Source organism: Maniola hyperantus, chromosome 23 (assembly GCF_902806685.2).
Source record: "Maniola hyperantus chromosome 23, iAphHyp1.2, whole genome shotgun sequence".
NCBI lineage: Eukaryota > Metazoa > Arthropoda > Insecta > Lepidoptera > Nymphalidae > Maniola > Maniola hyperantus.
This window is the reverse complement of record NC_048558.1, coordinates 640910-664872: the sequence shown is the minus strand read 5'-3', so window position 1 is coordinate 664872 and position 23963 is coordinate 640910. Positions and strand designations below refer to the sequence as shown.

General features: G+C 40.8%; 1 protein-coding gene across 1 annotated transcript in view; it reads right to left on the bottom strand.

Moving 5' to 3' along the window:
* Positions 1–789: 789 nt before the first annotated feature.
* Positions 790–23963, bottom strand: part of apolpp (retinoid- and fatty-acid binding glycoprotein apolipophorin) — a 78324-nt gene continuing 55150 nt past the window's right edge. The window contains exons 36-59 of the mRNA XM_034980895.2: positions 23599–23837; positions 21610–21708; positions 20991–21044; positions 20555–20720; positions 17180–17361; positions 16397–16596; positions 15533–15662; positions 14431–14602; positions 13307–13425; positions 12215–12343; positions 11683–11823; positions 10757–10922; positions 9641–9846; positions 8931–9062; positions 8429–8533; positions 7762–7946; positions 7046–7277; positions 6585–6732; positions 5902–6042; positions 5124–5239; positions 4316–4439; positions 3428–3543; positions 2433–2627; positions 790–1632 (exon numbers count right to left, since the gene is read on the bottom strand). Of these exons, the coding sequence (XP_034836786.1) occupies positions 1615–1632; positions 2433–2627; positions 3428–3543; positions 4316–4439; positions 5124–5239; positions 5902–6042; positions 6585–6732; positions 7046–7277; positions 7762–7946; positions 8429–8533; positions 8931–9062; positions 9641–9846; positions 10757–10922; positions 11683–11823; positions 12215–12343; positions 13307–13425; positions 14431–14602; positions 15533–15662; positions 16397–16596; positions 17180–17361; positions 20555–20720; positions 20991–21044; positions 21610–21708; positions 23599–23837 (3515 nt within the window). The 3' untranslated portion in view covers positions 790–1614. The remainder of the gene's footprint in view (positions 1633–2432; positions 2628–3427; positions 3544–4315; positions 4440–5123; positions 5240–5901; positions 6043–6584; positions 6733–7045; positions 7278–7761; positions 7947–8428; positions 8534–8930; positions 9063–9640; positions 9847–10756; positions 10923–11682; positions 11824–12214; positions 12344–13306; positions 13426–14430; positions 14603–15532; positions 15663–16396; positions 16597–17179; positions 17362–20554; positions 20721–20990; positions 21045–21609; positions 21709–23598; positions 23838–23963) is intronic.

The window sequence follows — 23963 nt, the reverse complement described above, 5'->3', positions numbered from 1 at the left end:
TTGGTCGTGTCGTATTGCTGTCCCATAGGACTCTGAGAGTGAGGGAATATAGAGATTTGTTTCGTCACCACGTCCGTGATGTCTTACCTTTTGTAAGTAAGATCCTAGAGTGCGTTAAGAAACTTTTATTTAAGGCGAAATGCGTCCCAAACTGATTATATTACTTCAAAAGTGGTGTTAAGATAAGATACATTTCGGATGTTCAAAGAATCAAGTTTTGGTCTTAAAACAACAATTTTTTAATACTTATTATAAAAATTAAAGATATTCTTTAGTGAATTATGTCTATAGATATACAACGCAGCATTGACTCCGAGTAGCCTACTTACGCAACGTTAGTTGACCTTTAGCGTCAGTCAGATGTTTTATTTGCAATATATCGTAAACTTTTACAAAATATGCGTTTTTTGTGGTATCATATCATATCATATCATATCAGGAATCATCAGTAATATCACATGTCTTCATTTTTGCCTACGTTCTGGTTACACCGTGTACCTATAGTACGTGACAGGTCAAGATGGCAATCGGGGTATAAGGTGGGGGGATGCCCCGCACACCCGCACGTCACTCGCACTATCCCGTACCGGGTTAATTCGAGGACTGTGCGGGTGTACGGGTCGTCTCCACCCCGATTGTCATGTCGACCTATCACGTACTATAGGAACCCACCGCATTAATATTCCAAGAGAATTCCTACCATTATGTAATCATGGAAAGGGGTTATACCTAACCCTCAGCAATGAGGAATACCACGCAGAGAGAATGAAGGAGAAAAAAACCAAAAAGTAAATAATATATTTTTATTACATTACAATTTGTTTTAATACAGCTTTCTATCAAAACTTTACATTTGGTTCGGCACTTTGACATAAATAGTTTACTCTATGCTTAACAACAAATTGGTGTCTAAAATATACAGGCTCTAACATAAGCTGATAAAAAATAACAATTAAATCGATAAAATGATAAAAATAATAATAATTTACAATCATTCCTTTTCGAAAAATATTTTTATTTCCTGTATATTTATTCTTATTATTTCTTCAGAGATGTAGCTAGAGAAAAAGTTTAGGGTTAGCAATTGTATATGTATAAATCAATCGTCATATTTAAATTGGCGTTTTAAATTGATAAATAGCAAAAGTTCGAAATGTAGAGATAAAATTTACTAACAAAAGATTAAAACTGTAAAATTATAATTTTTGTAACTTTAGTTGTACAAAAAGTAACTGAAACGTTCTCTATATTTTTATTACACTTAGCCATAAATGCATAATAATAATTATTTTAGGTTTAGATAATAGACTGTCTATCATTTTATGAAAATAAAACGAAGCCATCTCCAACCAACTATAAACAAAATACAAAAATCCCACTGCAAAAAGTTTAAACATTACTTCAAACAAACATTTCAAAGGGGATAAACCCTCTTATATTTACCCTCTAGCTACGACCCTGTTTTTGTAAAATTAATTTTCAAAAATTCTCATTTATTATCAACTTATGCATTTTTTTTCCAAAAATTTCTCTTTGCTGATATTGCTGAGCCCGTAGTGGTAAAACTAAAAGTATTTGGTAGATGTAGCGCTGGAGATTAGCGATGGGTTGTCTTTACTTTCGTCTGCGAGCCTGAAAACAAAGTAAAAACATATTAGCATACAAACATATAAATATATTAGGTATAGGTTCAAGCAGGTTAATTTTTTTAGGAGTGACTGATCTCCTTTTTAGGGTTCCGTATCGAAGGGAGTAAGCTGTGATAGCTTAATGGTTAGGATGTTCACCTTCTAATCGGAAGTCGGGGGTTCGATCGCACGCACCTCAACTTTTCGGAGTTATTTGCGTTTTAAGTATAATTAAATATCACTTGGAAAACGTCGTGAGGAAACCTGCATACCTGAGAGTTCTCCATAATGTTCTCAAAGGTGTGTGAAGTGAGAAGTCTACCAATCCGCACATGGCCAGCGTGGTAGACTATGGCCAAAATGGTGAGAGGACACCCGTGCTCTGTAGTGAGCCGACGATGGGTTGATCATGAATAGATAATTAGTATGTGACATGTGTTATTATCTTCTATGTAAATACTATCTGTCCCGGCTTACTCACGTGTGTAGTCGACGTTAGCCCGACTAGTTTCGAACCCAACGTCGACTACACACGTGAGTAAGCCGGGACAGATAGTATTTATAATGGAAATCACTCTAGGTAATTTAAACTTTAAAATCTTCTATGTAAGTTGTAGTTGTCAATTTTTGAATTTTTAAAATGTTTAAATATTATTATGAACTCAAGTGAGTAAATATTTGCATGCCATTGCGTGGCAAATGTAGTGGTACTATTTAAGTAAATTGTAAAACATCTTGTAAACCTACATTTGAGCAAATAAAGTTTGATTTGATTTGATTTGATGATGATGATAAGACACATACCACTTCTTTCCTCTCCTTGACGACACAGACCGACCGCGCTCGGTAGATGTCCACATAGCTGCACGTGCAGACCTGCAGCACGGTCTCGTGCAGCATGCGGGTTACGATGGAGGTGGCAGCGGTCTGCAGGTACTGCTTCTGCTTGCCAGCGTCGCAGGACTCGAAGGTGCTCGCTGAGAACGTGTAGCCTGCCGTCTGGGAAAACAATTCATCGATTAGTTATTAAATTAACTAGAATAATAAATGCAGACAAGCCCAGGGAAATTGGTGAAATCTACGACATCAAGATGCCCACCAAGCAAGCCGACATCATTATGACGGACAGACAGACACCAAAGTGAAGGATTCTTTGTCCTTTTGAGGTACGGAACCCTAATAAAAATATTTCTATTATGCCCGCGACTTCGTCCGCGTGGATTTACATTTTTCGAAATCCCGCGGGAAATCTATGATTTTCCGGGATAAAAAATAGCCTATGTGTTAATCCAGGGTATAATCTATCTCCATTCCAAATTTAATCCAAATCCGTTCAGGCGTTTTTGCGTGATTGAGTAACAAACATCCAAACACCCAAACATCCACACTTTCACATATTTTATAATATTAGGATTAGGATAAGGATTTAAAAAAAAAAAAAGAATATTAGCCATGTTAAATGACTAATATTCCCCTTTCCCCTCCAACTAAGCGTAAAGCTTGTGCAAGGAGTACGGTAGGAGTAGGTACGACAATAGTGCAACGGGCGGGGTTTGAACCGGCGACCTTTCGGTTTTCAGTCCATTCCTTTACCTGTTGAGCTATTGAGGCTCAAGATTATTAATTATACTGTCCGAAACTTCTGGCTCAATGGAAGACCAGCGGGAACACTGGCGATTTATTGTTCAAAGTGTCGAAAAAATACGACTAGTAAGTACAGAACCCTCTATGCGTGAGTCTGACTCACCCTTGGCTGGTTTTGCATTATCAGATTTTACTTTTCAGTTATAGAAACTTACATCTTGCGAGAATTCAATGCAATCGTCTGGCATCTCCAGGTGGAGGGTACTCCTCAGAGTTTCGGTTTCCTTCTGCTTCCTGTCACCCAGCAGTAGCACGCCGTGCTTGGAGAAACCTGCGAGAACAAAATACATTTACATTGAGCTTTTTCGGTATAGCTACCTACGTTTTAATCCCCATCGCTGAAAGTCGAAACTCCTTCCTTTCCTTAGCCATTTTGAGTGGCAAATGAACCTATGTTTTCCGTACTAAGAAAACCTATGATTTCAAAAAACATTCGAAATTCAATACGAAAACATACCTAGGTCCGTTTGTGATCGGTTGGTCACTCAAAATAGTTAACGCCCACTGTATCTTTTGTCTTTGTCATTTGTATGAGATAATGTAACAGAGAGAGCCGTATACATCGATATAAACGACAATATAATATTACTAGCTGATGCCCGCGACTTTGTCCGCGTGGAATTAGGTTTTTAAAAATCCTGTGGGAACTCTTTGATTTTCCGGGATAAAAAGTAGCCTATGTCACTCTCCAGGTCTTTATCTATATCCATACAAAAAATCACGTCAATCCGTTGCACCGTTGCGACGTGATTGAAGGACAAACCAACAAACAAACACACTTTCGCATTTATAATAAGGGTACTGATGGTCAAATGAACAAAAATTTTCACGGTTTAGTAACCAAATAAATCAGCGCCACCTCTTAGATACTAATGAACGACCCGTTTGAAATCTAGACGTCACTGAGGTTGCATTGGTGCTAAAGCACCAATGAGTCGGTGCCATTTTGTTTGTTCAATAACCCTGCCCATACGAAGTAATATAGAAGTCAATGGCCGTATACTAACTCCTCTCCGTGGATAGAGTCTAGAAATAAATCTTACCAACGACTTGGTTGACGTCCTTGCCGCCTCCGATCTTCATGCCAGGAGTTCCCTTGATGAGGGAGTAGGACAGGCCGAGGTTCTTGAAGAACGCGTCGTACATCACCGAGCGTAACGAGCTTGTCTGAAAAATTAACAGTTTAAAGTTAGAGAACTTCATAATATCAGGCAGGACTCATGTGGTCACGTGACCTAGGACATACAAACAATCAATTGTGTGTAATTACCACAGACCACCTCCTATAGACGCCTAATAGCCGAACGCCTCCGCTCGCCAAGCTTAGGCACTTGCTTTAAGCTTTAGCATGAAAGTCGGCCCACGCCCGTTCGGTACCCTCATTCCGCACATTGTTTTGATTACGTGACTTTTGAGTCCACCAATCACAACAAAGCATTCTCCCCTGTCCCCCGCCAACATTTTACGATTTTGTTTCGTGCAAAACCTTGTATATCCGTACTCTAGGAGTTGAATTCTCTGTGTGTAATTACTTATAGTTTTAGTGATTTAGTATTTTTCAAACCCGCAATGTATAGCGTGCAAACTCGGAGTCAATGCCCCGCCTACGACGCAGCATTGACTCCGCGGTACCCCTAGCATCAGTCAGGTGTTTTATTTGTAATACATTGCGAACTTAAAAAAAATACAGGTTTTATAAAATGTTTTTTCGCGTTTCTTAGTTACATAATCGAACTGTCGCGTATTAAAAGTATGTTCTTCAGACTGTCAGTTGTCAGTTAAAGACAACTAAGATCTTAATGGAGTCTACTCCATTAAGATCGTAGTAGAAATGATGGATGGAGTACTCACGAATGGTTCCTGTCTAAAGCAAGAGTCGCCAATACCGCTGATCATGTGCTTGACGGCTCCAGCGCGGAGAGGCAGGTCGTAGACAGTGTCGTAGGAGACCATGATGTTCTGGAGACCTGCACCAAAATAGCACATTAGTGGCTTAATAGCAAGCTACTCAAGCACCTTGATGCGCCCATCAAGCAGCTTGAGTTAGCAAAAGGTACCTTCTTTTCTCATTTCTCGAACATTTTTTATTTTATTTTATTCAGATACAAGTTAGCCCTTGACTGCAATCTCACCTGTTGGTAAGTGACGATGCAGTCAAAGTCAAAGTCAAAGTCAAATGATTTATTCAAAATAGGCAATAAATTACTCTTTTTGATAGTCAGATGTTGGATTTGTAAGATATAGTGGTGATAATTAATACGCAAACTTAAAACTAAAGCTACGAGGGTTCCAAACGCCCATGTCTGAGTCTAAGATGGAAGCGGGCTAACCTGGAAGGGGTATGGCAATTTTTAATAAACCCATACCCCTTTGGTTTCTACACGGCATCGTACTGGAACTCTAAATCGCTTGGCGGCACGACTTTGCTGGTAGGGCAGTAACTAGCCACGGCCGAAGCCTCCCACCAGACCAGACAAGAAATTTAGAAATTATAAAATTGGCAGAGCCATCCTAATGATGATGAAGGATCGTTTTGTATCTTTTGTCGCACTCAGGTGGTCGAGAACCGCCAATAAATATCTACTGACGTTGATGTGGGGACCGTAGCCCGTGTAAAGGTGGAACTTACCGAAACTGACTCTGATGTTCTCAACAATGTTGGCGAGGAACCTGATGTAGTAGTCGGTGCGAGGGTCGCCCACTTGCAGCGGCTTCAGCTTGTTGTAGCGCGATTTGTCGTCGAAATGCACCTTGGCACTCTTTAGTTTCACTATGGGACAGATTATTTAAATAATTAAAAGGACAAGGGACTGACTGATCTATCAACGTACAACTCAAACTACTGGACGGAACGGGCTGAAATTTGACATGCAGATAGCTATTATGACGTACCTAGGCATCCGCTAAGAACTTATATAACTACAACTTGACATCCTAACTTTGAAATAATCCATTCACACATCTTATGCAATCGGATATATTTTATTTTTTATTTTTTATTATGGAACACAAACAGTTTTTACATTTTTACTTAGCTACTTATTTCTAGTTTGTACATATGCCTATTAAGTGTTCACTCGTTCATATCGGATATCAATATCGGATGGAAGTTTGTATGAAAGTCATTTTTAAAGTTATTTCCATGAAAATTGATATTTGGGGTTTCGGTTACAAAAAAAATACGAGCAATACCTAATTCAGGATTTTTGAAAATCTAGGCTCCACGTCGATTTTCTAAATTCCACCCGAGCGAAGCCGGGGCGGGTAAGCTAGTAAGGGATAAAAAGAGGACGATAGGCTCAAAATACTTACGGTCAGTATCATAAATGATGGGGTATGGGTACTTGGAGGTGATGCCGATGAGGTAGACCTTGACGTCTGTGATGCGCCTGCTCTTCAGCTGGTCGATGACCTGGCCCACCAGTGGGACTATGAGGTCCTTGTACATCTTTTCGGAGGACTGCAAAAGATTAGTCATTTATCAAATCAATCACCCTTATTATAAATGAGAAAGTGTGTTTGTTTGTTGGTTTGTCCTTCAATCACGTCGCAACGGTGCAACGGATCGACGTGATTTTTTGCATGGGTATAGATAAGAACCTGGAGAGTGACATTATGTTACTTTTTATCCCGGAAAACCAAAGAGTTCCCACGGGATTTTTAAAAACCTAATTCCACGCGGACTGTGTGTGACAATGTCTGTCTGTCTGTCTGTCTGTCAGGAGGAATTGGTTTGTGCAAGTCACGTCAAGTCAAAATCAATTTTCACTTACCTCAGTAATTTCAACCGTCACAATGATGTCGGCTTGCTTGGTGGGCATCTTGATGTCGTAGATTTCACCAATTTCCCTGGGCTTGTCTGCATCAGTGCACTTCAAGCAGTGGGCAGGCAGGACGGCTGGCAGCAGGCCAGTCTGTGCCAGGATGGCGTATCCTCGTCCAAGGTCACAGGCTTCCTGAGCTGCTTTGGGGGAGTTTTCACCGCAGGCGTGGATGCATGCTTGTCTGATGATTAAATTAAATTGGGTATTTTCCTATTTTTGAATTTGATAAACATTACCTATTACTTTATTATAAACTAGGATAAAAATAATGCCGTACGCTAAAAAAAAATTTACAAAGTTACAGGCATTTTAATTTTGGAGTGGGAGGGTCTTCTATCCCTTTCTCGCAAAAAGAAAATTTGTATGAAACCGCACGAAGCTACTATGGCATTAGTAAGTTGTGACGTCAAAATGCTATATCGCTATCTCTGTCTAATCAGAAACCCTCATTGCGCGAGCCTGACTCGCATTTGGCCGGTTTTTATCCCGGAAAATCAAAGAGTTCCCACGGGATTATTAAATATCTAAATCCACGCGGACGAGGTCGCAGGCATCATCTAGTTCTAAATACATAATTTGAGTTGAGTTGAGTTGTTCATGATAAATACATCCTTGCTAAAATATCAAGAAGATAATAGGGCACATAAGATAATGTAAGTTCGTACCTGAATGGCTGGTTGTCCAGCAGCAGAGACAAGGGTCTGAGAGGTGAGGTGCCTCCAAAGATTTCCTCGCATGCTTTCGGGAGAGCCATGTGCATCTGGTGATGGTCGTGAGCCGGAGTCTCCACAGGTTTACAGCTGCCCGCCATTTTGTACGCGTTTCCGAAGTCGCTCTCTGATGTGACGATCTAGAGGGAGGAAGATAGAAGATAGTTAAGTTGTGGCCAAAGATATAATTGGCCAAATTGGTATCATGTTACATTGTTATTTAATATTTCAGTGCCTCGAATAAAAAAGGGAATGTAACAACACAAATTAGACACTTTTCACATGAGGCAAAATAAACCATCACAAAGTTGTGTTTCTGCATCGCCTGAAAAGTGTCCTCTTTTCTTACTGGGTGCAATAAAGATTGAAGGCACTTTGCAAAGGGGGTGAGGAGGAGGAGATAGGTGAGGAGGAGGCGGTGGGAGTAAGAGGGAGGAGGTAGGGGGTGAGAAGGATGGGGAAAGGACAATGGGGGGGGGGGGGAAGGAGGGGGCTTCAGCTTTCCTTCTCGTTTGAGTGTAAATTCTCAAAAAGAATTTTGAAAATTTTGCTTTAGCTTTAAAAAGATGTCTCCGATTGTAAGATATAAGCAATAATAGATCATTAATCACTGAACACTCACCTTTCCGTTGGGTATCCTGAAGTCATCGAAAGGTTCGTTGTTGCCGTCTCCAAGCAGACCGCGAAGCTTGCCGTGGTAGAAGCCGGATACTTCGACGTAACACACCTACACGATAAAACAGAACTGCTATAAAACTCATGAATTTCCTAGCCGGCAGCCGTTGACTGACTATGACTATGACTATGACTCCGTTAGCCTGGGTTAGCCGGCAGCCATTGACTGACTATGACTATGACTCCGAGACTACCGAGAAATGCCTGGAATGAACCAATTCCCTACGGCAGTGTTCCACTAGATTTCAACACGGTAATCATTTTAGTTTACACGGTAATTCCTTAAGGTCTGATCAAGGGTCAGAACAAAGAAATCCTGAAAGGCCGGCAACAGATGACTTGCCTGCACGTTAGTTTGCCTTTTTAATAAAAAAAAGTGAGTTTGAAGCCACCAGTGTCAAAATATCTTCCAATCAGTGATAGTCTGCTGGTTGTTTAAGTGCTCTTACCTCAAGTTTGCTGGTACAGAAGACCATAAGTCCATACAGCGATCCCAGGCCGATGCGTCCCTTAGCCTCTCTGAATGCGAACACCTCCTTCTCGATAATTGGGTAGCCGTGGTTTGCGCCGTTCAGAGCAACCTGGGGAGAAACAGAATGGGAATTAACATCACCATGTTTGTATGGTTTTTCAAGAATGTTCCCAATCTTCTGCATATATACAATCCAAAGTCCTGACTGACTGACTTATAATATATCAACGCACAGCCTAAACCGCTGGTTCCAGAGACATGAAATTTTGAGGGTGTGTTCTTTGTAAAGAGTAGGTTATTAAGAAAGGATTTTTTGAAATTCCACCCTTAAGTGGGTTAAATGGGGGATGGAAGTATGTATGAAAGTCCGTCATTTTTAAAGTTAAGTCGATGAAAATTGGCTTTCGGTTAAGAATAAAAAAATACGTACTTCACGATTTTTGAAAATTCTATTGCCAAGAGGGTTAAATAAAGAATGAAAGTTTGTATGAAAGTTATTTCAAGTTATTTCCATGAAAATTGATATTGGGTTTTCCCATGGTTACCGTAAAATGTAAATTTTAACTGTTCATTTTCTTTCTGCTCAATCTGCCGCTCTTGTGTTCCAAGAGGATAACTTTGGGATGTTCGTTCTGTAAGGCTGGTGTAAGACATCATGATAGGTCTCGGGAAGTATAGTAAACTCACTTGTCCATTCTCCTTCAGCTCGATAGTGATGCCGCTCTTGTCTTCCAGGATGATGGCTTTGGGATGTCCATTCTGCAGCTGGCTGATGAGGGTGAAGTTGCGGTCGACATGGTCGTGGGCAAGCACGTAGCGGCACGTGCCAGGGAAGGTGAGGTGGCGACCGTCGAAGGTGAAGATGTGCATGCCGTTGATGATGACTGCACGCACTGTGGACAAAGTGTTTTTTATTTATTTATTCAGATACAAGTTAGCCCTTGACCTGTGCAGTGGCGTGCACAGGGTTTGAAGTCAGGGTAGGCATTAGTTAGGTAGGAACCTGTTTAATGGCAGGTCATAATGAAGAATATGCATTGAGCTATTGCAACTGGGGTAAGCAGTGCATTTATGCCTCTATGACCTGCACGCCACTGGACCTGTGGTAAGTGATGATTCAATCTAAGATAGATGCGGGCTAACCTGGAAGGGGTATGGCAGTTTGCCCTTTGGTTTCTACACGGCATCGTACTGGAATGGCAAATCGTTTGGCGGTACGGCTTTGCCGGCAGAGTGGTAACTAGCCACGGCCGAAGCCTCCCACCAGAATTTAGATTGTCGCTGTCAACGACTTGTTTTTGTAAATTAAAAAAAAAAAAATTAGTTGCTCACGTCTGGTCTGGTAGAACGGCGGGTTATATTAAAGCTAATTAGTATTCTTATGTTTTATTGTATTGTAACCATTTACCTTTTATACCTTACTTGTTATAACTGTGTACCAAATATGTTTTAGGTACTATATTATACCTACTATTTTATTGAATGTTTTAATGTTTTTAAAAGATGTGTGTCGTAGAGTTTCTTTGCCCTTTCTTCTCCACGACTAAACACCTTTGCGAAACGGGTGGTTCTTTTTTTTAATTTTATCCATATACAAGTTAGCCCTTGACTGCAATCTCACCTGGAGGTAAGTGATGATGCAGTCTAAGATGAAAGCGGGATAACCTGGAACGGGTATGGCAGTTTTTATTAAACCCACACCTCTTTGGTTTCTACACGGCATCGTACCAGATATTCATTTTAAACTCTGGTAGATTCATTTTAACCTCTGGTAGAAGTTTCAGATGTGATAAGTTTACTTACTCTTGGCTGGAAATTCGTCAAGGGGGTTGAGGCTTCTTGGTCTGTAGGCCTTGATCAGAGCCCACGGGTTCACGAAGTCGCCCTGGAGAGCCTGCGTGATGAGGCTCCATCCACCTGAGCCCTTGAACGAAGGCAGCGATATTGGCGAGAAGCCTTGGAAGTTGGCCTGAGGAACAAATAAATGGGCATAATCATCTAAATATATAAAAGGAAAAGGTGAGTGACTGACTGACTGATCTATCAACGCACAGCTCAAAGTACTGGACGGATCGGGCTGAAATTTGGCATGCAGATTGCTATTATGACATAAGCATCCGCTAAGAAAGGATTTTTGAAAATTCTACCCCTAAGGGGATGAAACAGGGGTTTGAAATTTGCATAGTCCACACGGACGAAGTCGCGAGCATAAGCTAGTCTAAATATATAAAAGGAAAAGCTGACTGACTGACTGATCTATCAATGCAACTACTGGACTGATTGAGTTGAAATTTGGCATGCAGATAGCTATTATGACGTAGACAACCGCTATGAAAGGGTTTTGGAAAGTCAAAGTCAAAGTCAAAGTCAAATGATTTATTCAAAATAGGTAATAAATTACTCGTATTGATGGTCTGGTATGGTGTTACATTTGTAAGATATAGTGGTGATAATTATTACGCAAACTTAAAACTAAAGCTACGAGCTACGAAATTTAATTTATAAGGGGGTACATTAAAGGTTTGAGTTTTACTATAGTCCACGTGGACGAAGTCGTGGGCATACGCTAGTCTAAATAGAAGGAAAAGCTGACTGACTAACTGGCTGATCTGTTAAGGCACAGCTCAAACTGCTGGATGGATCGTCCTGAAATTTTTAAACCAGATACCTACTTAGCTATTATGACGTAGACATTGGCTAAGAAAAGATTTTTGAAAATTAGTACTTACAAAGCCGATGGTAGGGTAGGAGATGCCGTATTGTCCTGCGGTCTGACGCACGTACTGCACCAGGGAGGTAACAGCAGCGACCAGTTTCTCGTAGACAACCCTGAGTTCCCTTTGTTCGTCGAACTTCTCTTGACGCAATTTCTGTTAGAGTGAGAAGAGAAGAGTTAGGATATAGAATAAATAATATGAAATTAGGTGAGCATTGAAGAGGTGATAGCCTAGTGGTGACGTTGTGGCGGTTGCCACAATTGCAACTAGATGTCGCTATTCAATCGATAACATTTCATGACGTACTCCCGAACAAATGTACCGCCGACAGTACTCGCACTAACGGAGTTTTCTGCAATCTGGACTCACTCTATAAAGAAGTTTCAAGATACAACCGTCGCCGTCACTGTGTGGCAGTGGCAGGATGAGGAAGGCTGAGGACCGGGTATGCTCTTTAGGGAAGGCCTACGTCCAATAGTGGACGTGTGGACGGTCTGATGATGATGGTGACACCACAAGTATGACCTTCCTGTAAAATACTAACCTTTTGGGCATAACTGCGAAGGACATCGAGGAAGGTCTTGGATTCTTCAGTGGGCATGACCTCGCGCGCAGAATCGAAGGCAACGTTCATGATGTTCAGGAATTGATCTGGAACTGCTAATTCTTGCCACTGTGGAAAAAAGAGAAGAAAGTTAATGATCAAATGGAGAGAAAAGGAGATGATTTATCTAAATATATAAAAGGAAAAGGCGACTGACTGACTGACTGATCTATCAACGCACAGCTCAAACTACTGGACGGATTGGACTGAAATTTGGCATGCAGATAGCTATTATGACGTAGGCATCAGCTAAGAAAGGATTTTTGAAAATTCAACCCCTAAGAAATTGAAATTTGTGTAGTCCACGCGGACGAAGTCGCGAGCATAAGCTAGTCATGGAATATGATCTTGTGATTTATTATAATATGGTCGTAGTTTATTATTTAACGTGATAGCCTAGTGGTTAGGACGTCCACCTTCTAATCGGAGGTCGGAAGTTCGATCTCAGGCTCTCAGGATCTCAGATTTAGGCGTAAAATTCTAGACTGTATCAAGATCTAAAATGACTGTATAGTCCGTGACAGGTGGCAATCGCGATATGAGGCCACCCGCGCTCGCCGCACCGGGTTAGAGCTGGGGCTGCGCGGGTGTGCGAGCCGTTCCATCCCCGTTGCGTACCTTACTTGTCCTAAAGCGCTTTATGCACCATCCACCTTGCTGTACGTCCCGCCAAGGTCAGCTCAAAAAGTGGGGCATCCATCCCGCCTTTACTCTAAATGGTAAAATCTGCTGTACAGCAAGTCTATCACGATCAAGCATGCACGACGCAGGACGACTCTGCTGTACGTCCGCGCTATTCACTGTCTATCTGCACGACGCGGGCGGTGGTGGGGGTGGTGGCGCTCGCTGGTTGCAAAACTCGTCGTGCACATCCAGCAAACAATTAATAATAATTATTGACGTACGCCACGGCCTATTCACGGTCTTTTTGCATCGTGCATCGTGCATGGCCTTGGCGAGACGTACAGCAAGATGGATGGCGAATAAAGCGCTTATGAATATAATCCTAGGATGCATCCAAAATATCCATACCTTTTCTTTGAGGAAGGCAACGAAGGGCATCTCCTTGATCTGCTCGAACAGCTCGGATATGAACGCGGCGGACTTCCCGCGCCATTCCTTCAGCTGAGCGACGACGATGCGTGTGAGGTCTGCAAAGAGAACAACTTTATAATTTGCAGCAAAGGTAGTCGCTAAGTATGGGCCTCATAAGTAAGCTCAGAGTCACTCAGCGAGCGATGGTTAGAGATTTTCTATGTGATCAAATCAGAAATAAGGAGATCCGTAGGAGAATCAGGATAACCGATTCAACGGGTTGCAAAGCTGAAGTGGCAATGGGCAGGGCACACAGTTTGAAAAACCAATAGACGTTAGGGTCCCGAGGTGTAGAATGGTGATCTTGCATTGGAAAGTGGGAGAGTGGAGACGGATGACATCAGGCAAGTCTGCGGGAGCCGCTGGATTTAGGGGGCGCAAACCGCGGCGTGTGGAAGTCCCTACAAGAGACCTATGTCCAGGAGTGGACGTCTATCGGTTGATGATGATGATGATAATGATGATGATTAAACTGTTAAAAGTACTTTTTAATCGTCAAACGCAACTACCACTGGTTTGGAATGCCTTACCTACCAAAAAAGAGAGAGAACAAGTATATAAATTCGAAGACTAGTCAGAGACTCAGAGAAAGAGAGAGAAAGAATTGGAATTTCCTACCAAAAAATAGAGCGAACAAGTCTATTCATTCAAAGATCAGATAGAACTCAGAGAAAAAGAGAAAGAAAGAAGTCCATTGTTTCGTCCGCGGTTCGCGGAGCCAGATAAATCCACAATTAACCCGATTATAGTGTAAATCAGTTGCTAGTATTACCTTGTAAGGTGTTCTGCTCCTCATAAGATGAACGTCGGGCCCGACTCTTGCTTGTTCACTTTGCACTTCACTTTTGTTTAGTGGTGGAATGTTCGTGTAATGTGGTATTGCCGAAATATAGTCGAAAGAATTAAAACTATACCGAGATGTGGCGGCGAGCAGCGGCCGATCCAACCGAAAAAACGTGAATGTCATTGACAGTGACAACGTCACTGTCAGAAAATAAACGAAAACTGACTGTTTGACGTTTGGAGTTACCCGTTAAAAATTAATTACCAAACATCCATACCTTTGAAAATTTCAGTGAAGACATTGGTGAGCTCCTGCAGCTCAGGCTTGTGCCTCTCGAAGAAGTCCATGATGATGGCGGTAAAGTGCGCTGCGATGTCCAGGAGGCCATCAAACTGGGTCTTCACCACTTCCGCTATGGTAGCGTACAGCGCATTAAAGAATGGGGCGATCTGGACGAGGGACAAACAAGAAATAGAATAGAAATATTTTTTATTCCAATAAAACTTTTACAGTAGGTATGCGGCAGAAAATAATGTACATCGTCCTTTGGAATGAGATTTCGGCTTTGTAGAGCGTTGTGTCTGTCACTCATACCTATGTGACGTTTTGTCTGTCTCAACGACAGAGACAGTGCTCTACAAAACCGCTAGCTCTTTCTAAAGGTCGATATACCTACATTATTTTCTGCCGCGTAATGTACAAGTACTTTTGAAGTTGAATGGAAAATCCACAAACAAAAACAAATTTTTGTAGGCGCGACTTGAGAGCCCAGATCTTTTTTAGATCATTGAGTATGTCCGCCAAACAGCACAGCTGTTTTAGGCCACCCTCTTTTATCGAGGTATTTTAAAGTATCAAAATATATTATAGATTAAAAGCTCTTTTTTCTTCTTGAAGCTTCATGAAAAAACATAAATAAGAATAGTTTTAAACAAGCATGTATCTACATACTATAATTTTTATAGTGTTTTACCTACACTTTCCAAATAATCCATACTAATATTATAAATGCGAAAGTGGGTCTGTCTGTCTGTCTGCTAGCCTTTAACGGCCCATCCGTTCAACCGATTTTGAAGAAATTAGGTACAGAGATAGCTTGCATCCCGGGAAAGGACATAGGCATACTTTTTATCCCGCAAAATTAAAGAGTTCCGACAGAATTTCCGAAAAACCAAAACCATCATATAGTTATATTGCAGGAATCGAACCCGCGTATCCTGGGATCGCGCCCTACTCTCTGACCAATAAGCTACGGTTCGCTTGCTGCCAGTGACGAAATTTGAAATATGTATGTTCACTCAGTTTTTGATATTGTATTTAAAATTATTTAGACGAATTAAATCGCGAATAGAAAATCTAGATTATTTTAAATAGCTTACCTTTTTATCGTACATTTCGGCGATCTTGTTGCTAAGTGCCGAGATAGTTTCGGCGAGCTTGTCGGCCATCGGCTTGAAGGCTGTCACGATGTCATCGATCATCTTCGCGATCACTTTGGCGAACACGTGCCTTTAACAAACAAGATTACCTTAAGGGTGCCTGTCCACTGAAGCAGAGCGGAGCGGAATGTGTTGAGCAGACCAATCAGATTGTCGGTTAATAACGTGATAATTTTATTCCGTCATCTGACAAAACTCTGATTGGTCAACTATACGAATCTACGCTCCGTTCTGCTTCAGTGGACAGGCACCCTTTTTATTTTACTCTTTTAAGTGAACAAATCAAAAATGAGGAGATCCGTAGGAGAACTAGAGTAACCGACATAGCTCAACGGGTTACGAAGCGGAAGTGGCATTAAGCAGGGCACATAGTTCGTAAAGCCGATAGACGCTGGGTTCCCAAGGTGGTGGAATGACACCACACACAAATTAAAATCAGTGGCATTGAATTTTTGACTTCAATTCAAGGCTCTTTAGGTCCATTTTATTTTCACGTTATTGAGTTCCGACTCTCGAATTCTAGCAACGTTGGCGAGACGAAAAATCTTATACTAAGCGTACTAGTTATACTCTGTATAGTTAATACTTGCTTATGCTCACGACTTTGTCCGCGTGGACTACACAAAATTCAAACCCCTATTTCACGCCTTCAGGGATTGAATTTTCAAAAATTCTTTCTTAGCGGATGACTACGTCATAATAGCTATCTGCATGCCAAATTTCAGCCCGATCCGTCCAGTAGTTTGAGCTGTACCGATAGATAAGTCAGTCAGTCATCTTTTCCTTTTATATATTTAGACTTACAGAGCTTCCGAAATTTCCTTCAAAGCCTTGTCGTTAGAGATGTCCTGGGCCAGCTTCTCGAAGTCGTCCCGGTACGCCTGCTCTAGCTGTTTGTATGTGGGCTCGATTCGCTTCAACGTATTTTTCACGTCCTCATTTGCTTTTTCACCAATATTCTTGATCCGATCTTGTAGCACACTTAAGTCCTTCTTGAATGCAACCTGTATAAGAAATATGAAATTATCGAGTATCGGCAGTTTTCAGGTAGAGTTCTTGCATTTCACGAAGGCCAATGACTCATGCTTGTGTTTAAGCCGTATCGTTATACGTAAAGTACACTAAATGTGTGCGTTTGCTCGCGACTGATTGGTCCGACATGCACACACACTCACGCAATGACCATGTAAACGACGTACGTACCTACCCCAAGTAAAGTTCACTCGCCTTCGTGAATTGCAAGAACTGTATTATAAAAACCGGTTAAGTACGAGTCGGATTCGCACATGACGGGTTCCGTACCATAGCATAAGAAATAACACTTTTATTTTAATTTTCATGGCAGCCATTTTTAAATTTTCATTAAGTACAGTACGCGGTCGAAAGTAATGTATAACCTTTAGAAGGAGATATCAGATTTGTAGAGCGCTGTCCCTGTCGTTGAGACCGACAAAACGTCATAAAGGTATGAGTGACATAGAGAACGCTCTACAAAGTTGAAATGTCATTCTAGCTAGCTAGCACACAGTGATGATGAGGCCTAAGATAGTACGCGTTTACCTAGAAGATGTTTCACTGTTGACTCACCACAAAGTAGTTGAAGTTGTCCTTGGAAGCGCCGTAGTCGGACTTGATGAGGTTGTCTTCGATGAACAGCGCGCCATGGACGATGTTCTTCTTGTTCTGGTGGAGGACGATGTCCACGGACACGTCCACGCGCTTCTCAGGGTTCAGGTTGGCGATCACGGAGAGCTTGCGTTCTGATTCATCTGAAAACGAATGGAGGAATTAGTATACTAGATCAGCGGGCCGATTGCCGTAAACTGACATGTGACATCGCAATAGAAATATCCTTAAGAATCGTGATCGTTACAGTTGATAAATTTGCTATCGCGGACGACTAATGCACTATATCGCATTTGGTCATTATCGACATTTTGATGACGTATTGGTAGCACGGACCTATTTATAACCCGACTAAATCGAATATCTATGGTAATCACTTGGTAATCTAGCAATTTACATGGACATAACAGTCTCCTAAATTTGGCTACGTTACTTATTACAAATAAGTAGTTAGTCTGTGGTAACTATTTAGAACCCCAGACCACAAAGTACAATTATTTTTTGTTGTTTTTCCTTAGTTTACGCGTTTGTTTTTTGTGATTAATTCTGCAACTTTGCTTGCTCCTCGGACTCCGGAGACTTAGTTTTTCTCACTGAACTTATACGCAAATGCCTGGGCACTGATTTGCCTAAGTATTGGGACCCTTATTGACGGACTGTGGCTGCTTGGAAGTTAGAACTCGTAAGTTAACAAACGTTATCATTCAATACAAGTAAAGGCTCTCATGCGGGTTTCCTCACGATCTTCCCTTTCCTTCACAGCTAAGCAAGTGATATTTAGTTGTTACAATGGTATTAAACTCCGAAAAGTTAGAGGAGTTTTAACAGCGTTTCATAAAGTACCTATTATACAAATTGAGTCCATTGCTACTGGTGGTTATGACTTCATAGTAAGTACCTCCACACTACAAGTGCTTTCTCGAGTATGTTTCCTTATGTATCTAGAGCTGCCTAAAACGTTGCTCTTCATATGAAAGTTTGGATGTTTCTTACTCCTTCGCACCACAAATATTTAAAGAAACAATTTGGATTAGCTAAATTAGTAACAAAGATACCATATACACTGATTCTAAAGTCTTCGCAGACAACGTCATACCTAAACAGAAGCTGGTAGTGCCTAGTGGTATAGATTAAGCAACACAGTCAGTGGTCACTTACTCAGTTATCATAATTTTTTTTCAGGCAAAGGTGATACAGTGCTGCATTCATTTCTTCATCCTGACAAAGATATGGATTGGAATATGTTGTGAACTCGAGCTCTTGGACCCCGTGCAGACACAAATAAAATAATGAACGGTGCCAGATTAGATTTATAAGAAGCAGATGGTGATATAATTAAAATGTCTGAATCTAATCTACTTTAATAAAAGAATACATAAAAAATCATCAAACTGTTGTTTTATTTGCCTAAATAATTTAAATTCCAAAGTAATTTCCAAAGCTAAATCAATTAAATCAGAAAATGATTTGACTTTTGGACATTACTTTGGGGAATAATTTTAGAAGTTCCCCGAAGAGCCTAGTGGTTAGGATGTCCACCTCTGAATAATTGAAGGTTGGGGGTTCAATTCTAGGTACGCATCTCTGAGAGTTATGTGCGTTTTAAACAATTAATTATACTTAACTTGATTTAGCGGTGAAGGAAACATCATGAGGAAATCTGCATGCCTGAGAGTTCTCCGTATTGTTCTCAAAGGAGTCAAAGGTATACTATTATGTTCAGCTTGTCGCTGGCTCACTATAGAGTACGGTTCTCTTGAGTGTGAGAAGAGTTTTGGTCATAGTCTACCATGCTGGCCAAATGCGGATTGGTAGACTTCACTTCACACACCTTTGATAACATTTTGGAGAACTCTCAGGCATGCAGGTTTCCATCACCGTTAAAGCAATGATATTTAATTATTTAGTTAAAATGCACATAAGTTCTCCAAGAAGTTAAAGGTGCGTGTAAAAAGTACTCTGTGATTCTCATTTCTCAGTGTTAGTATACCTCTATATTTAATGTACTCTGTGCATCAAACCTACTAATGAAAGAGTCATCACATATTCTTTTAAAAGTACTTATGAGACTTACATTAATCTAAAAATACTTTTATACTATTATACTAGCTTCTAAAATTAATAATTGATTTCTTATCTAGCAGAAGAATTACTATAGCCTTTTTTAATCCCTTTCATAACTTTATTTAAATTAATATGAGTAGTAAAACGATTTGCGGATAGCTTATGTCACTGATAAAAACACCTCTCGAGTTGTTTCAATGAAAACCTCATTTGACGTAAGATTTGTCGAGGTTCTTATACGACATCAAACTTCAAAACGCGTCCGCAATAGCATTTTTCATACAATAAATTTTATCGATAGTGTAAATGAACTGTCAAAACATTTTTTTGTCCACATCTATCCTTTGTGGACTGTCTCAATGAACCGTGATAGGAAAACCATATTTTGACATTGATGCTGTCATTAAATGATAGATGCAGTCGATTCGCAATCGGCCGGCAGTAGATATTTATTGGCGGTTCTGGACCACCTGAGTGCGACAAAAGATACAAAACGATCCTCATCATCATTAGGGTGGCTCTGCCAATTTTATAATTTCTCTGGTCGGGAGGCTTCGGCCGTGGCTAGTTAACACCCTACCGGCAGAGCCGTGCCGCCAAGCGATTTAGCGTTACGGTACGATGCCGCGTAGAAACCAAAGGGGTGTAGTATGGGTTTAATAAAAACTGCCATACCCCTTCCAGGTTAGCCCCCTTTTATCTTGGACTGCACCATCACTTACCACCAAGTGAGATTGCAGTCAAGGGTTAACTTGTATCTTATTAAAAAAAAGACTATGGCCAAAACTATTCTGAGAGGAGACCCATGCTCATTAGTGGCCCGGCAATGGGTTGATCATGATGATGATGATGATGAAAGGTCTGGAACAAAGTAGGTACCTTATACAAATGCTCGTGACTTCGTCCGCGTGGACTACACAAATTTCAAACCCCTATTTCTCCCCTTTAGAGGTTGAATATTCAAACGTCCTTTCTTAACGGATGTCTACGTCATAATAGTTAATATGCATGCCAAATTTCAGCCCGATTCGTTCGGTAGTTTTTTTTAAAGAATATTAGCCATGACCCTTGACTAAAGTTCCCTTTTCCTCTCCAACTAAGCTTGTGCTAAGAGTAGGTACGACAATAGTGCTACGGGTGGGGTTTGAACCGGTGACCTTTTGGATTCCAGTCCGCTCCTTTAACCGTTGAGCTGTTGAGGCTATAGTTTAAGCTGTGCGTTGATAGATCAGTCAGTCAGTCAGTCACCTCCTTTTATATATTTAGACATACCTTTGTAGCCAGTAGTGAACTCGTAGTACTGGAAGTCCTTAGCCACGGCATACATTGTAACTGGTTTGCCTTCCAGGAGGCTGAACATCAGCTCCACCAGCTGGAGATTGTCCTTCGCAGTCGCTGAGCCCTCCAGGTCGATGACCTTCACCAGTGGGGTGTCGACCTGTGAACGAGATTATTTTATGGAAAATCTTATCAAACTAAAAAAAAAAACCGGCCAAGTGCGAGTCGGACTCGCGCACCGAGGGTTCCCGTGCTCGGGTTTTTTTAGAAACTGCACGATAAAAATCTGTTTAAATATGTATAGGTAAAGCTCTTTCATATGATAATACCACTTGGTATCTAGTTATCTTGCTTTGAATTAAATTGTTTTTTTTTGTGATGTAGCCAGAACTTCACGGTAAATATTATAAAATATTGAAAATAAAGTTACCAATAATTTGATGTGGACAGGGTTGACCTCCAAGAAGAATTTGGCTTCGCGATCCTGAAATAAAAAGAAAATAATTTTAGTATAAGCCCCGCAAATTGCTTATACGCGTGGCCGCCATTTTAGTGACGTCAGCGCTAGACTGAAGTTTCGAGCTGATGGTATATTTTTATTTCGGCTGACGTCACAATGACGTCATTTCGATGGTAATGAGACATGGTTCCAGCACAATAGCAATTTGCGGGACTTATACTTAAACTATCACTACCCATCACTATACCCATATTATAAAGTGTATATATGTGTGTTTGTTTTGTCCTTCAATCGCGTCACAAGTCACAATGGATCGACGTGTTTTTTTGCTTGGGTATACGTGGTCTTATTAGTGGGAGGACCCGGGTTCAATTCCTGGCAGGGGGTTTTGGAATTTAATAATTTCTAAATTTCTGGTCTGGTTGGAGGCTTCGGCCGTGGCTAGTTACCACCCTAACGGCAAAGTTATGGCACGATACCGTGTAGAAACCAAAGAAGTATGGGTTGTAAAAACTGGCATACCCCTTCCAGGTTAGCCCGCATCATCACTTACCACCAGGTGAGATTGCAGAAAAGGGCTTGTACTTACATGACCAAGACACGAGTGTGAGATGACACCGTTGGTTTCAATCTTGATGGTGTTGTCGTTAGGTCGGCTTAGAGATCCTCGGAACTTGATCAAAGCCTCCTGTTGAATTACAAAATAATAATATTAGAAACCTCAAAGTTATGTTAAAAAAACCGGTCAAATGCGAGTCAGGCTCGCGCACCGGGGGTTCCATACTACAGTCATATTTTTTCAACATTTTGCACGATAAATCAAAAACTAATACATAAAAATAAATAAAATCTGTTTTAGAATTCACAAGTGAAGCCCTTTCATAATATGATACCCCACTTGATATTACTTTGAAAATTGAAAACACTAATTATTGGTTCATGACCACAATTTCATTTTTTTGTGTGATGTAACCACACGATTCACGATTTCAGATTTTTTCCCTTTATGTCTACTATAAAATCTACCTACCTGCCAAGTTTCATGATTCTAGGGCCACGGGAAGTACCCTGTAGGTTTCTTGACAGATAGACAGACAGATAACAAAGTGATCCTATAAGGGTTCCATTTTTCCTTTTAACGTACGGTACCCTAAAAACGGCATCATGACACCACCAGGTGAGGTTGTAGGAGCTGACTAAGCATTAACTCAAATTACAACGGTTGCAAAGAGAGTGCGAAGATTAATACCAGTCTTCAAAAACTTGCGGGACGTTTTAGACAAACAACTACTCCGCAATGTTTATATAGCGCTATGTCAATCCTTGCTTATTTACTGTATCCCTGCGTGGGGTGGCGCAGCAGCTACTCACATGATGGAGGTGGAAAGAGCACAAAGGGCCGTTATTAAAGTGATGATGAGCAAACCACGAAGATTTTCAACAGAACAGCTTTATAAGGATTCCCAACTTCTGACCACACGCCAATTGTTCATTTTACATGCTGTACTGCGCCATCATAGCTCCTGTCCCCCATTGCAGGAAAGAAAGCAAAGACGAGAAGCATATATTGCTTTACCGAAAACTAAAACAACTTTTGCTAGACGACAGTTCTATTACTTAGGCCCGTTTTTGTACAGATGTTTAAACAGAAAGGTAAAAATTAATAATATGAATAAACTTGGTCTAAAAAAATGTTTAAAAAATATCTTAACTAATTATAACTATGAAGATACAGAGAAAACTATTACTACAAACTTAGTTCACAATATCATATAATTTATTAAAAAATTAACTAGAAGTAATTAACACGCGTACACACACACACACACACACACACACACACACACACACACACACACACACACACACACACACACACACAAACACACATACACAAACACACACACACACATACACACACAATGTAATTATTTAGTCACAAAATTGAGCATGCAATATTTTTAAACTTTAAATTTTAATCCTATGTTCTTTTCTTTTTGTAATCATTAAACATAATTAGCATAAAATTCTAAAGAGTGAAACAAAAGTCATGGATGCGTCCGAGTCGTAATATCTCGCAAGACGACTGTGGACGCCTATCAATCGCGGTTCTTAGCCTTTAACCTTGTGTTTTGTTGATTTATTTATTTTATATAGTTGTAATACCTAGCTGTAAATTATTAACTATTCAAATTATGTTTGGGAAGGCACTGGCCCCTAAGAAGAATTATTAACTATTCAAATTATGTTTGGGAAGGCACTGGCCCACGGGATTTCCTAGTTTAGGGGTCAGGATTCCAGAGAGTTGATTACTGTACTGAGTTGTTTAAATAAATAAATATATATTAAAAAAAAAAAATTACTCGGTAGCTTAAGCTGATCGCGTACTGGGTAGCCAGTCCCTCCCAACCGTTCGTGGAGCGAACACGCACTCAAAAATAAACTCTGATCAAAAGGTTCGAAGCGTATAATTAACTGTCCCAATACAACACTCCCCAAGACATCCCAACAGTAGTGAAGACCCAAACCTCACAAGGTCACAGTCAAGGGTTAACTTGTATCTGAATAAAAAACTAACCTTTCCAATCCTCGGGTGGCTGAATCCGATCAAGGCAGAGGCCTCTCCTTGCCTGTCATTGCCAGTGACGTCGAAGTGGAACCTCACAGCGGACTTGGTTTGGGGCTTGTTCTTGTCCGGGAAGAGGGAGATCTCCCCACTGACGGGGAAGGGCAGGTTTTTGTTGGTGGGGTAGCTGACGAGGGATTCCAAAGCGATGACCCTTTGGGGGAAAGTCAGGACGATACCGGCTGGGAATCCTGGAAGAGAAGATAATTCATTTAGGTGTTGTGGTACAACAAACTTGTTCAGACACAAAAATGCGGATATATCAAATCGGTCGTTGAGAGTGACAAAACGTCACAAAGATATGAATGACAGAGACA